The sequence below is a fragment of the Rhyacophila brunnea genome, unplaced genomic scaffold (assembly GCF_057557595.1).
Source record: "Rhyacophila brunnea isolate RB1 unplaced genomic scaffold, BYU_Rbru_1.0 scaffold_7, whole genome shotgun sequence".
Classification (NCBI taxonomy): domain Eukaryota; kingdom Metazoa; phylum Arthropoda; class Insecta; order Trichoptera; family Rhyacophilidae; genus Rhyacophila; species Rhyacophila brunnea.
In genome coordinates this window covers 39,737,381-39,753,336 of record NW_028233339.1, presented here as the reverse complement: position 1 = coordinate 39,753,336, position 15,956 = coordinate 39,737,381, and the positions used below count along the sequence as shown (strand labels likewise).

At 33.1% G+C, this 15,956-nt stretch overlaps 1 protein-coding gene across 15 annotated transcripts in view; it reads left to right on the top strand.

Moving 5' to 3' along the window:
* CLIP-190 (Cytoplasmic linker protein 190) overlaps positions 1–15,956 on the top strand; it is a 183,843-nt gene that overhangs the window by 149,604 nt on the left and 18,283 nt on the right. For all 15 annotated transcript variants that reach the window (XM_085958159.1, XM_085958155.1, XM_085958151.1 and 12 more), the window contains 5 exons: positions 3,784–3,936; positions 5,474–5,761; positions 6,758–6,941; positions 7,598–7,808; positions 11,084–11,140. In XM_085958159.1, coding sequence (XP_085814285.1) covers positions 3,784–3,936; positions 5,474–5,761; positions 6,758–6,941; positions 7,598–7,808; positions 11,084–11,140 — 893 coding nt within the window. The remainder of the gene's footprint in view (positions 1–3,783; positions 3,937–5,473; positions 5,762–6,757; positions 6,942–7,597; positions 7,809–11,083; positions 11,141–15,956) is intronic.

The following is a 15,956-nucleotide window of genomic DNA, read 5'->3' as shown; positions in this document are numbered from 1 at the left end:
TTTCAGGCCATGGGCGCCTTAAAATGTTAGACCCATTTAGTCACACATACTCGTACATCTGCTTAGTTACTGCCAATAAGATTTATTAAATACAATTTCATGTTTAAATTAATTATTTCTTTAAGCTCAGTACACACCTATAAAGAATAATCAAATATTGATACTATCGACCGAAGGTACTTGATGGAATTAGAATTTAAATAAACAAATGTTTAAAATCCAATGCCTACATTTTTTTAATGTTTTCTTTTTTCATCTGAAGTAATGTCATGTCGTAAGGTCTCGTGGAGTGATTTTACGTTGTGCACTGTCAAGTAGGTACATTTAATTTTATAGTAATGTGTGCAGGTGTGGATGATATGCCTTGAGGTTCAAACAAAAATCTATGTAGGGGAAAAAAACGATAGTATAATAATTTAAATGTATGTAGGCTTTAAAAAATCATACGGTAAAATTTTATATGTACTTCGTTTAAATAATTTCAATGTCGAAGAATTGTTTTCGCTAAATTGAATATGTCCTCAGTGATAAACCTTTCAAATAAAAATTTGACAATCATCTTTAATGAAATCTTTTGCCATTTTTAAAAGGATAAATACCGTACCACCAATCATAATCAACATGCAATCATTCTGTACTGCAATTTTGTCTTGTGTTTACACAGTCGTTACGTAAAAGCATTCTGTCATCAATCATCATCATCAGCCGTGGTCGTTGTTATTATTATTAACAATAAAAATAATTGATTGTAATTTATTCAATACTGCAATAATCGCCGTGTTCTTTTAAACCAATCTTTAAAATGTCACTTTAATGGGTTTTGATTTATTTCATTTTTATGAAAATGGCACCTACATAATATTATGATATTTCGAGTATTTTAATAGTGTGGTGAATTAACATTCGCCGATACTTACGTCATTCTTGCTCTGGGAGAAGTCTCGTACCACGCAGTAATTACGCGATACATCGATACCGTGTATTAATTTTTTATATGAATTGTTTTCGTCGATACAAGAATCAATCTTAATTCTGATATTAGAAGATACAAATTTACTTTGTGTCAATGTGGAAAATATGTTAATTCACGTCGACGGTATGTGGCGAAAAATAAAGACAAGTAAAGTAAAACATTCGGTATAGTAAATTCATCGACAAAAAGATAATAACCATTTTTTTCCATTACACTCAACAATAGTTAGAAAAAAAACAACATATTATTATTAGGGGTTTGCCATAATATTGTTACGTCACATCCTGATGGAATTGGGAATGAGAATATGACGATTTGTGCGTCACGAATCCATCATTATATATTGTTTTCTGATAATAAAATATCAGTGATAATTGATAACATTGTACCTACTGAAATTAATCATTGGCGATCAATTTATTTTTTATTAAATGTGAGTAAAATATTTTTTGACAAAATGACGTGACGGTGAGGGTCGAAAATATCGTGTGACGTCATTTACAGAGAACACGAAATGTCTGTTAAATATATTTCATCTATCAGTGGCGAAGGGTGGAGGTAAATCTAAATAAAATCCGACATAAATAGTCCACAATAAAGTTTGTCAATCATACGTATTTGTTTTCATTTAACTAATTCTACAATTTTATTTACAGATGGTATTGGTAAGTTTTTCTTAAATTTCAATTAAACACTGCGAAAGTCAAGCCATAATAGATAATAGTTAAAAAATAATCGTCTATCTATAAAATACGTAAAATTATGCCATTGAACCATACATAATTTTGAATATTTTATAGTTAGAATATTATTTTTATCTACTATGATTTTCTTTAGGTAGGGCTTTATGAATTTAAAAAAAACTAACCGATAATATGTGTATGAATAAAAAAGTGTGCACAATTTTGTCGTATTGCCCAAAATATACCAAAACTATTATGGTTTGGTTTAGGCAGGGTTTAATTGATTTTTAAAAACTAATCAACACCATCTGTAAATTGTAGTCTTAGTTAATAAAACCAAATACGAATGACTGACATACTTTAATGCGCACTATTTAAGTCGAATCTTAACAGATTTCGCCGCTGTTATCTATAGTAATTTAAATATAATTAAAAATAGTTTACAAACAATAATAATTATTGTTTATTTTATATTTCTATCGTGTATTTTTCTACGAAGAAATAACAGTACCTCAATACAATTAATTAATGTAAACTTGTAAACGATAGTTAATAAAAACTATTGATTTGGGAATGTTGTTTAAAGCGAACGAAACCGGTCGCGATGATGATTAAATTGCGTCGATAATTTACTATACAAATTGTTCTATTTTACTAAATTATTTGAAAGTAAATAATCTAATATACGTAATATGGCGTGGTATGAAGAGCTTTTTTCATCCTGTAGAAATGTAGATAGGTAGTAAGTTTTATAACTGATTGAAAAATATTAGTGAACTGTTATCAAAATGTCAAGAACGTCCATCTCCGATAGTCTCCAGTGGGTATTTATTTTTGATACTATTTTATGTGTGCTTTTGTGAATGCTAAGCTTTAGGTATTGGTGTGCTAAGTTTACCTTCTATCTGTGAGCTTTTTCCAAACAGGGCCATTTTCTTCCGCGAATTCAGAAAGGATTCAGGTTTTTACTGTACATTAATTGCTTACTGTCATTTTTTTTACGCCAGGGTTATCAAGTATATTTTAAAAGGCACAATATAGTGTTTTAATAAGCTTTAGGAGTCAATGTAATTAGTTGGAATAAGTGCTTATTTAGGTTTACTTTACAACAGCCTACCCACGTTTTCATGTTCAAAAGCTTCGAAAAAGAGGTTTCTGGTCAGCTTTGAAAAATTACCAGAACTAGTAAATCATCAATTGTCTAGTAAATTGTACGTATTACATTTCGCCGTATCCCAGTTCATCCAGTGAGCTGTTGTACCGGAAATGATGGTTATATAGTGTTGAGATAAAAAATACACTTTATTCGCGCAGCATTGCAATGATGTTACAATTTATTAGATTACATAAAACAATTAATTTGATATTTGATAAGTATCTACAAGTTGATGCTAGCCTATTTTTGATTCATTCAGAATTTTATATAAATGTTTACGAAATGATCGTTTTTCTAATTTAGTTATGTAGATATTCTCTTCTGTATTTCACTTATATTCCGGTGGTTTTTGTTATCTACGTATTTTTTAAGTGTTTTATTTAGACATGAATTCGATCTCAGTGCTATACGGCTATCGGTTTTCGGTTCCGGATACAGCAGCTCACGGTGAACTGTGCTACGGTCAAATGTTTACGTACAATTTTTCGGACACGGCCCAGTAGTCTAGACCAACATAAGTATGTGTTATCATTATATAAAAACTTTTTGAAAATTGTATCACAGCATTTAATATGTTCTGATATAAATCATGTCTTTTTTGTATTCCGTCGCACGTACAAGATGTTTTTGGTCAAGACTAGGCTTTAGATTTTAGAACACAGTTACAATAGTTATAGTTGTATTACGATATCCCTCTAATAGAGCCCTGTCTCGCTGAATAATTATTGTAAAATCGTGAGATAGATACTATTATTGTAATGTAGTTAAACTATCTCGTTTAGTCGTCAATTCCAATGAAACAGCGACGCAAGCAGTGCTGTCTGCTGGATTTCACAATAATAATAGAGCGATACGGTGCATCACTGAAGGAAATCGGTAATGACCGATTTACTTTTCCCCAACATCATGTACGAATAACACTTCTTCTTTTCGATGTCGGCATGATTGATTGGTGTTCTCCCTCCATACAGATCACAGCGTGGTGCTGACAGAAGACACGGACAGCTTCATCATCGGCGACCGCGTCTGGGTCGGAGGAAGCAAGCCGGGACAGATCGCCTACATCGGAGACACACAATTCGCACCGGGAGAATGGGCTGGAGTTGTCTTGGACGACGCAATTGGTAAGCTAAATTTATATACAATTATAATCATTTAACATACCGGCGACGAGCTGTTAAAACCTCTGTAATGTGACTGTAAATTTTGTCAAAATAGATTTTTATATATTATTGTTCTGTTCCGCCGCATAGTTCAGTTAAACCATCAATGTTCTGTTTATCTGGAGATATTATTAAACGGTCGATAGTGACGAGCTCTTTACTATTTATAATTTAGAGTTACTGGCAGCAATAGTGCATATTTTAAACTATCGTGACAATAACTGTTTACACGTAAATGTGCCGACTGTCTCTCCAGTTCATTCTTTAAGAGTGAGCGAGACGCGATGTTGTCATTTTATTGTACTATTTCATACCTACTATTTGACAGGTAGTGAAAATTGGTCAACCTGAAAATTCGTTTGTAGTTCGTTTTTTTGCCGGCAGGTTCGCCATTATTATTCTACTGCGCAGCCGCAGATCGAAAAAATCTTACTGTCGCGTGAGAATTCAGAAGCTTCCAAACTTTTTTTGATTCATGCATGCAATCTTGCCAACTGCAGGATAATAAATGACGTTTACCCGTACATTTTCTAGCTATAGCCGTGATAATGCTTACTGTCAACAGTAAATCCATGCACGTGCAAACGAGGTAATATAAAGCAGTTTTTTGTATCTCATGTAAAATTTCAGGCGGCCCTCGTAGTCCAGTGCGTAAGGCACTCGCCCTCCACCCGGGGGCTCCGGGTTCGATCTCGGTGAAGTCATAATATTGACTTATGTGATTTTCTCAAAGCCTGGGTGTATATGATTATTACACTTCTTTTACTAATTACACTACTGTATTGGGCGGAATGGCGTGTTGTAGTGTTAAAAAGAATATATTATAATATGTATACCTATATAAATAATAACATTATATATGAATAATTGAATATACCTATTCAGTTTGGTCACATTGGTCACGTGCTGTTATCCAATCTAGGAAGGTAATTTGTATCAGTATAGGTACTCGAGAGAGATTGCTTGTAAACGAAAGTTTTATTAGTATTTTTTTAATTCTCTCTAGTCTATTACAGTAATGTTTTATAAGAATGCAGTATTCCTCTTACATTTAAACTGATTAATATATATCCACGCCATTAAAATATCTAGCAGATTGAAGTAAAATACTTATGAATGGACGTTAATAATAAAGAATTATTGTATAGGTACCTACCTAAAACTCCTGAGAGCATAATCTTGTAAGAATGAGTACCTATACATATCGCATCACTCTACTATTTGTATTGTCTTGGACAGTAATTTCCTTTTATTACTTTTAATTCTTCAGTCAAACCTTTTGTTTGTTTTCATAGCTAAAAAGAGTTAGGTACCGATACAGTGGAATTTCGCATGGGAAGAAAGCATATATTAATAATTTTAAGATTTAAATACCTAAATCTTTCTTTCGATCAATCTCGGAATAATTCGGTAAATCAATAGATACGTTTTTAAACTTTTCTAATCTGTATTTATATAATATGTAGTCCATGTTAATTAAAACTTCAATGTGTTTTAGGCAAGAACGACGGCTCCGTGGCCGGCATAAGATACTTCCAATGCGAGGCTCGCAGGGGCGTCTTCTCGCGTCTCACCCGCCTCACGAGATACCCCCTGATGATGCCGTCGCCCGTCAATTCGCCCCTGCCGATATCGCCGACGGCCAGCGACAGGCTGCCGCCCCCGTCGCCAGGAGAGCGCATGGAGACGGCCCGCAAGATGAACCTGACGATGTCCTCGCCGAGATCCAAGATGCCGCGCTCCTCTTCGCCCAACGGCAGCGTCATGAGCGTCAGCAGTAGAATGAGTCAGTCTCTCAGTCCAGATTTGATTATTTGTTTACTTTTTTTAATTTCCTTTGATAGAATACCTACTACCAACGACCCACCAGTGTATTTCAAACGGTAGCATAAGTAGTTCAAACGAACTAATGTACATTAATCACTTTAAATATAGTATACGTAAATGGGGTGCCGGACGAAATCCCGAATGCTGAAATCCGCGAATGGACGAAATCCCGAAGGTCGAAATCCCGAATGAAAATGGTATCTACTCTTTTTGCTTAGTTTCACCAATTGCAATGTAACGTTGCCAAATACATGGAAAACGGTCCCTTGAAATCAGCATATCACCCACGATCGCCGAGCGGGTTACGCGTCAGACCTATATTGTCGTTGGTCCCGGGTTCGAGTCCCAGTTCTGGCAAATTTACATGTTGTTTCAATGTTTATTAGGGTCCAGAGTATGGATCTAATTGGTAGAGTAAGTGGCTAACATCAATTTCTCGTAAAAAACCAACTGTTAATACAACCTCTACTACTTGGAGGCCCATATTATGATCGTCTTAGAATCGGACATACCTAGTTTAACAGTGTTACCCTTGGCCCGCAGAATTTTTCTGATGGTCCGCGAATTTTTGGAAAACAATTAGGTAAAACATAACTTTTTTTTTCTAAAATTTAAACCATCCATGTACGTTGAGACCCCTTTTTAAACCCATAGCCCCTAATCTCAAACAAAATTAAGTAGGTATATTATATTTCTAGTAAAAACATCTTGTTCATTTCTCCTCAAGAAACGAGAATCTCGAAATATCTGAAAAATAAAACTTGGTAAATGAGAATCAACTTTTCTTGTTATATTTTCTCCAAGATTTGCGGTATGACAAATCTCGGCCACGAGCCGTGGTCGCGATGTGTTCTACAAGGCAATGTGCTCCCAATCAAAGACTGATGATATTTCGCAATATTGATTCCATCTTAAATACTTTATTTAATTGAAATGTTATAATGTTATTGAGCAGGTACCTCAACAGTTAGTCCAGCAGACTTCAGACTCGGCGATCGGGTCATCGTGTCAAGCAGCCAAGGCAGCAAAGCCGGCATCCTGAAGTTCATGGGACCCACCGACTTCGCGCAAGGCGTCTGGTGCGGAGTAGAGCTGGACGATCCCATGGGAAAGAACGACGGATCCGTTGAAGGCAAAAGGTTATTAGGCCACCCTTTGAATGCTAAACACCGATACATCATTATTTGTAATAACAGCAAGAAATGCTTCAATGCTACACCAAATAAAAATGTTTTTACTGGAAATGTTGCAGAAAGTTAAGAGTAGGTACTTGAGTTTATACGATTTTCCCAACTCATTCAACATCAAATCGTTTAAAAAAATCTACTAATTTTTGATAGTGGATAAATCCAGCAGGTTTATTTTCAAACAACGTCAAATCCATTTCTATCAATCACGTCATCGCAAAGCAGATTTTGTCTTGCTGAATGCCATACCTACATTGTGAAAGCGATTAGAGAGACGACATGTTTGTTTTGTTACTAATATGCACAACCTTTTTAGGAAGGAGTAATGAACTTGTTGCATTTTATCACTTTGTTGAAAAGTGGATTTGACCAAATTTGAAAACTGCCTCCTGATATACGCCAGAAATCTCACGTATATCTATGACGTTGGTTGATCGTGTTTACTTTAGTGTGTGTAGCTAAAGATATACCTATTGCTTTTTTTTAATATTATTTTTAAGAAAATGGTAATGTTTATAATTTATCTTATTGTAATTTGTTAAACTTAAGAATCTTGTGCATTATTTACATTTTACACTATGCTGTCAACAACCAATTTAAACATTCAGGTATTTTGAATGCGGCCCCCGCTTCGGTCTGTTCGCGCCGATCTCCAAAGTCTCCCGCTCGCCTTCGAACGCTCGTCGCCCGGGCAACTGCGCGGTCCACGGCTCCCGCGTGTCTTCACCCCCCGGCTCCGTCATCTCCATGACGTCGTCCATCGGCTCAGTCAGAACGCTTCCGAGATTAGGAGTCACAGCCCTGGGAGGGGCGGGACAGGTAGGCGGATCGCAGATGGGCTAGGCGTTGGACTCCCCCCACTCGCCCAGCCCCTGGCGACTCGTCTCCCCGAGACATTACCACGCCGCCTGCGTCTCGCCCGACATGTTCCACAATTCCGTCATCATCACCACCATGTACTGAAGAGCTTCGCTATCGCTTCACTTGGCTGATTGTTTTTCTCCCACGGTTCCTTCTCTTCCTGCCCGCATGCACCCCTTTTCGGTGTAGGTATAAGAGCACGGAGCTATGTGTTATTGTTTGTTTGTTTTGTTACTGAAAAAATTGACAGACAGAATAATGAATGCATGTAATTCGATGAGATCTGATAACGAATTAAAAAAAAATAAAGTTTGCATGTTGGTAATGAATCGACTCATTTGAACGAATCGAATCGAATCATTTGAGTAAACCATTTGCCCATCACTATAAAATAACAAAATATTTGTTGATTATAAAATATGTTTTACTTTTAGTTATATCAAAAGTGATAAAACCAATACTGCCCCCGTGAAATAAATAGCCTTAACTCACATGTTTATCAAAATTGTGTTAAGGATGGGAGTTTGTATTTTTTAATATAGCTTACCAAAAATATTAATTTTAGGGACGTTTTCACCATTTAAATTAAAAGAACGCGTTGTGTTTTATTTTAACCAATAAATTTTTAATTATCTATTTTTGTAACTATTTTTGTAATCAAAACTATGCCCTAATATGGAGATATGGTTGTTTATTTTAAGGGGATAGTGAGTGGTACAAAGTTTATCATTCCACAATTAATTCTTTAGTAGGAATTAATTAAGTAGGGTTGAATTTGATCATAAATTATAAATGACACTTTAACTCATTGATTCAATCGATGACTATGTTTGTGTTTGTTCAAATAAAAACTGCATGCATCCCACGCCCATTTCAGCACAGCTTTCACGATTTTTTTTTAAATATTTTGTACTTGTAATCGACATTGGAACTACATAGATATATAATTTTTAAAATGAGTTTATCACTTGATATTCTACACCCCACCACACAGTATTGACAATAGTTGCAACAATACAGAAACTAATACGTAAATTTTGATACTTATACTTTTGGTAAAGTAAATCAAGCTTTGTATGTGATAAATTTATTTTATAAATTGTCGTGAATTATCACCGAGTAAACATTGAATCTCTTTAAGTGCTCATAAATATATATGTATATATATATATATATATTAGGTTCTGCTATGTTTTGCTTTTTACAGCTATATGAACCATCTATTTATTATATTTCAATGTCTTCTAAATTGAGTAGGTTAAAAGCAAAACGGCTTCTTTCCATCGCCTATTCATTAAGATATACGGATAAAAATAATTACACAGTTTTGAGGGCGTTTTATGTATATTACAATTCATATTAAGTATATTAATCGATTATAGTGTGAAACTTAATCCACTGTTTCAATTAAAAATGTAAACTTCATCTGTCTTAATTTGAAAATTACAGAGAGTGGCTGCTGTGCATTTCATAAATATTGGATAGAAGTCATTTTGTTTCTAACATACTGAATTCGCCTGTCACAATAATTATTACAATCATCTATTTTTTTTAATTAAATTTTATTGATTATTTGTATACTTTTTATATTTTATTATTTTGTTTTCAGTATTTTTTTTTGGTGTGAAATATTTGTACTTTTTTTTAAATTCTATGGCTGTTAAACATTATATTATGTTATAAAGTCCCAAATGAATAATATGCTTTATATTTTATTGGCAATTAGTAGTTGGTATGTAATACACTTATAATATTCTATTTTTTTATATTATATTATGCTTTACTAATATTTTTTTTATAATTTATCACATGCATGTATATAAAATATTCCATCTTGGTATTTGGTGTACAAAAATTATTTTTTCAGAGCCTGGGCTTAATTATTGTTTTACGCATGCTGTGTTTTTTTTTTGATCACGAGAAAAAAAATAATATCCTTTGTTGGATATGTGTAACTGCACTCGCTTCCATCCTGAGTCTACATTTATTTTATTTTCTTGCGAAATGATGGTCGATGGTCGATGATGGGCAAAATAATATTGTTTGACAACTTGGCGGGCGAGACCAAGTGTCGTGGTAAGACTGACATTTAAAAAAAACTAAAAATGAAAAAGCGAATAATAATTATTTACGAAGGAATTTAGTATGTACCTATTAACATTATTAATTTATTAAAAATAATAATATTAATAAATCATATTGCTTGTGTGTGAAGATGTGTGTGTTGAAAGATATGTGTGAATGGTTATGTAGTAAGAAAAAATACCTACTATAGTTTTATGCACACTTTTTAATTTTCAGTACACCATAGTGGTGTGACAGTAATCAGTGAAAAGAGTCATTTGTATTAAACAATGATTCGTTTCATTATTAGTCTATTAAAGACTCTTTATGTAGAGATATTTAAATATTATATTTCTCACAGAAAATTTACAAAAATGTGCATAATTACGGTAGGTACTTAATATTTTATTGATTACTTATAATGTGATTCGATTGAAGAGTGAAATGAGGTTTTCGCGTACGTTTCAAAGTCATTGAAAATTTACGTGTAACTCCATTTTACCCTTTTTGTGACTCGATTTTCGATATTTCCAACCTCCCCCCATCATTCTCATGCTCGATTTAAATATAATGTTCACATGGAATGTTTTATTCTCAGAAAGTTTATGCTTTTTTGGTGTTTCAACATCACATTATCTACACCCCCCCCCCTTTCCCATATCTCCTTAGGACCATTAGGGTGTGAAATCATATATGAAAAACCCCTATTAATAGAATCACTACTTAAATCAGTTGGACGCATGTGGGTAAAATTATGTGAGATGTTTTGAATAAATATTTTTTTTGTATGAATATTTTTTTTGTATGAATGTTTTTTCATGTAATTAAGTTGTATAAGAATGTATATTTAAGCTCATTTAAAAAAATAATATATCTAAAACAGGTAGTGAGTATTAAAATTAATAATTGAATATCTTCTGGCTTATCTAATGTCAACTCATTTCTCATAATATTAAAGATTAATCTAAATCGTAATGAATATTTTCTAATACAGATTTTAATATAAGAATAATATAATCATTCACCAATATAATTGTATAAATTGTGCCTTTACTATTATCTTTAACGAAAGCCAAGTTATTCGTAGTTAGTGTTATTGACTCATTGTTATATTGAGTATAAACAATAATGTTTTAATTAATATAATTATTGAATTTGTAATGGGACAGAGATTATCCGGACCACGTGCTTCATCCACTCCGATGAACGCGAAGAACACATTACAGGTAATTAAGAGTATTCTGTCAATGTGTTTTACGTTTTTCAGGAATGCCTAAGCTTTAAAAGTATAACACTGTCTTTTTCGTGATACAACTATAAAATCTTTTTGAATTAATAATCCTGAACTATTACTGTCATTACATTAAAAACTTTTAAAGAAAAGAACGAATCTATGACTCTTTTTCATGAACGATTCATTGTAAACGAATTTTAACGTGAATATTCTAAATTCGTTCAAATGACTATGGATTATATTTTAAAAAGATTGTATTATCTGTAAAAAAATAATTTGTACATTTTAATGTGGAATATATTTTTTAATGTTCACTCTTTTTTATTTACAATAAACTGCATGATTTTTGTGTTATTCGATGTCTTCGAAAACATCGAAATAAAAATGAAATCATTTTTTTTAAAGCTTGAAATTAATTTAAAAAAATGTTTTTATCCTTACTAATGGTTACATATTACAATTCGACTATTATTACTTCCTGGACATTCCAGAATCTGTGTATTATTAATATTATAGATTTGATATATTATTATTATAATTATTTGTAAATAAATATTTTGCTTTACTTTGATATTTATTTTATAATCCTCAACCCCCTCCCCCACCTGTTCATCCCTCTTATAACCAAACATAATGCTACATTAGTTTCACAATCAGGCTGGTAGATTAAATCCAAAGTATTAACTAAAAATATTATTTTTAGCTAGGCTTATGATACTCGTACTCTGAATCTATGGACAGTGGCGCCCTTACCTATAATTGCCATTATAACAGTAGATTTAATAGCATACAACGCTAAAATTAACAAGCATGATAGTTTAATTTTATTAAAGTAAATGTATAAAAGAGAATTATCTCTCAATGCAACATTGATGCTTCAAAAAAGTTTATATCCACAAGCAAAAGAGATTGGACAGCCACACACTCTATTTTGATGAAAAAAATAATTACACAGCCCAAATAAGCATAAATACTTTACAAAATATATACATTAAGTGCACATTATAAACATTGCAACAAACAAAACGGAAAACCAAAATTAGTATTTCCATTTGAGCATGTGAGGAGTGAAGAGCTTAGAAACAAAAACGGCAGTTTCCATTTGCGTAAATTGTTGAGTCTAAAAATGTTATATCTTTCTTTATAAGTAAGTGGGTATAATTTCTGAAAAAAAGTATTTTTAAACGTTGTTTATATACCTTCTAATAATATTTAGTGTTTTTTTTATTATTTTTTTTTTTAAATTATACCCGTATATATATATTATATCTGTTTGACAACAGAAACTGACTTGCCAACATTATTTCAAATAATTACAAGATAAAAAGAAATTTTTCTATACTTACAACGTTTTTAAATTTTCTGTTGAATCATATAAACTTGACTTGACTAGCTTAAACGATCAAAAAAATTGTACTTGATAGAAATAATACTGAAATGTCATTTTGACATTCATATTGATTTCCATAGTAACGCACGTATATATTCATAATTTAGTTGCTAGGACTATCCGCTTAGCAACCAATAATGGTGTCGAAATAACTTTCCATACAAAACAGAATTAACTGAAAATGAATTCAATTCTACTTAAAGATGGCTAAAAGTATTAAAAAATGCATTGGCATCGTGTTCTGATATATTCTAAAAGTTTCAAATGTCTACCTAGTTGGGAAATTAGTTAAAAATCGATTGCAATATTTGTACCGGACAAATAAGAATACGAGCTAAGAAAAACGTTGTAAAATGGAAACTGCCGTTTTTGTTTCTGGAGCCCTCAAGATTTTTGAACATACATTATTCGGAAACACTTCAGAACCATACATATTAGAAAAAAATATGCTGCCATGCAGAGGTTGTAACGGAAACCATCAGATTTCTAGACTATATTGTGCTTTACCAATTACATATTAAGAAATGAGAAATCCTGACGTTGGATAGGAATCGAAATAAGTATGTAGGTACTATTGATATACTGATTCAAATTTGAGAAGTGCTTCAGTTGCATGATGACTATTAAGTAGTTAATTTCATCGTAATTAGGTGAAGATGGCTAAATTGGTACGGCACATTGATCAGAATCCGATGTATGCGGGTTTAAGCCTGGTACCATATTTTTTCGAGATTTTTTTCTAATAGGTATGTATGTTTCTGTGGTGTTTGCGAATTATGTACCTATATTCAATAAAGAAAATTTATTATGTTGTTTTTTTTTTGATTATTAACGGAAATTTAGAAACATCTTATTCGTAACTTAAAAATTACAATTGATTTACCATAAGTTATTTGCAGTTATTGATTGGTTGTAAACCCGTACTGTATATCAGAAATTAACGTATTGCGCTTCTAATCAGTAGACCATGGGTTCGAGTCCCTGCAGCCGAAAAAAAATCACAGCACATTTAAGTAATCAATCTGTATCCCGATTTAGGACACGGAACTAATTGAAACTTGGCTACTAATTAAATATGCCTGAGTGGATGGGATACCCATGCCTCTGGAAACATATTGTACATAATTCGTATGGTCCGTAAGTGGTATTAGTAGATATACCTTCTTTTTTTTTTTACGAAAAACGATTGTTGGTCATTCGTACAACCCATTGAATCCTTAGCGATGGTGCCCACAGAACGCGTCGAGCGGGCGAAGTCGGCGTATTCATAACCATAATCACACGTCTCTCGCCGCGCATTACCCTTCACCTATGTAATAAGCGGCCCAAGCAGCACAAAACAATTATTTTTACAGCGTCTCTCATAACAAAGCAATAAAAATATTATATTATTTCGGGGCTTGTCATTAATATTTACGACGACATTATTCAACCAGCGATAAACTGAACACGCAATACAATTAAACAATGACTTCTCTGTAATTAAATAATTGCTTTTCGCCCGTCGATCGACGAGGCCTCAAGCAGCGTAATTTTGGTAGCCGTGTTCAATAAATGGACTTCTTTGTATTTTCATTAAATCGTATCGCCAAGTCCAGTGGGCGCTGGCGTATTTGATTACGTTGTATTTTTGATGATTTACGCGCCACTTGTAGAAATTTTGCGCGAGCGCCGCACTCGCTGCGTCAATGGGCTTTATGCCTTACACATTGAAAAACACAATATGCATTTTTTCCTAGCCGCGGGATCGAATTAGGCTACCATATTATGTGCAAGTAGCAAAGATAGGTTTATAGTAAAAATTAGATCATATGGGCCTGGCCTCCACGTAATGGAGGTTACATAAACATAATTTTTCAAATAATACATATTTGTTAGACATTCACTAATTGCACAAGAGCAAACACAAAATGAATATCTTGCATGTTCTCAAACCTGCACCCATGGCTCAAGAATCAGCCGCACTACCAACTATGTCACCTTACACCTGCTGCTGTATAGAATACGGCCAAATCCAAGATCCTACGATGGCCGAGCGGCTGACGTGACGGCTTATAATGTCGTGGGTCTCAGGTTCGAATCCTGGGTATGGCAAATACACATTGTTTTTCACGTGTATGTTTGGAGTTAGAGTATGGACCTAATAGGTTGAGCAAGTGCCTAACATACAATTCTCGTAAAAACAAAAAACATGTTAAGTAATACAAACCTCCACTATGTGGAGGCCCATATTATTATGATCTTCTTAATTAAACCTTTATGTATGCTAGTGAAGGTCGTAAAGTTACTAAGGCCAATGATTAAATTGCCTGCAAATTATTTCGTATTGCTGGTTAGTTTGTAGAAAGTTTCTAATTTTTGACAATTTTTTTATGATTTTTTTTATAAAATTATCTTAGTATCATTTTTTAGATGAACAATCACGTAATATCGCAAATAAAAATACATGAGTAAATAACCGAAGAAAGACCATCGGAAACAGAAAATATTATTTTTTCTATAGTTATTGCTATTAAGTAGTGTTGTAGGTAATCAAAGATGTTGAAGTCTTCATCTATATAATATTATTGATGAAGCCTTTATCTAGGAGAATGAAGTTGAGAAACGGTTACTAAGACTAATGATTAAATTAGTTACAAGTCATTTCGCATTGCAGATTCATTCGTAGCTAGGTTCAAATGTGCTCTGAGATATATTTGCCAGGGCTGCATCGAGATAAATCACCTTTCATTAGAGTTACAATCCTAAAATACCATACAGTGAACCATCATTATTTAGATTATCTATAGTAATTTAATTAAAATTATAAGATACGCATGTTATGTTGAGGAATTCATTTCACAATACTTAGAGAAGCTCTGTATGGTTGTGCTATCTCATTCTTTCCTATGGCTGTTAATGAGAGAAGAAGAAGAAACACAGAGATGATAATCTTATGACCAAAGAACTTAAAAATAAGGGAAGTAGGTAGTTTACCTTATGGGTGTGATGAGTGTGTCTGTAAGAAGGTACAACTCTCGAGTGGGGAGAAATATGAGATTAACTTAAACACGTGTCAAAGAATACCTGTGTTATTTTTAATAGTCTCGTCTCTATCATAATATGCATTAAAGTTTCTCATGTAAACGAAACGCACATTTAATATTGGTAATATTTGAGGACACTCAGCAGACTTTGTATTTCTTGCGTTTTATGGTCTGACCATCATAAATTCATAAACCGAAAATATTGTTTTATGACGGCTGGCTTTCGCATTTCTATCTTATTAATGTGTTCTGTGGTTATGATAGTTTGCCATGGTATTACCACAAAATTACATTAAACATATATAATTTGAATACATCTCATGCATATACCCACTAGAAAAAATATGCCACTCAATGGGACTTGAACCTGTAACCGCTGGATTCGTGCCAGT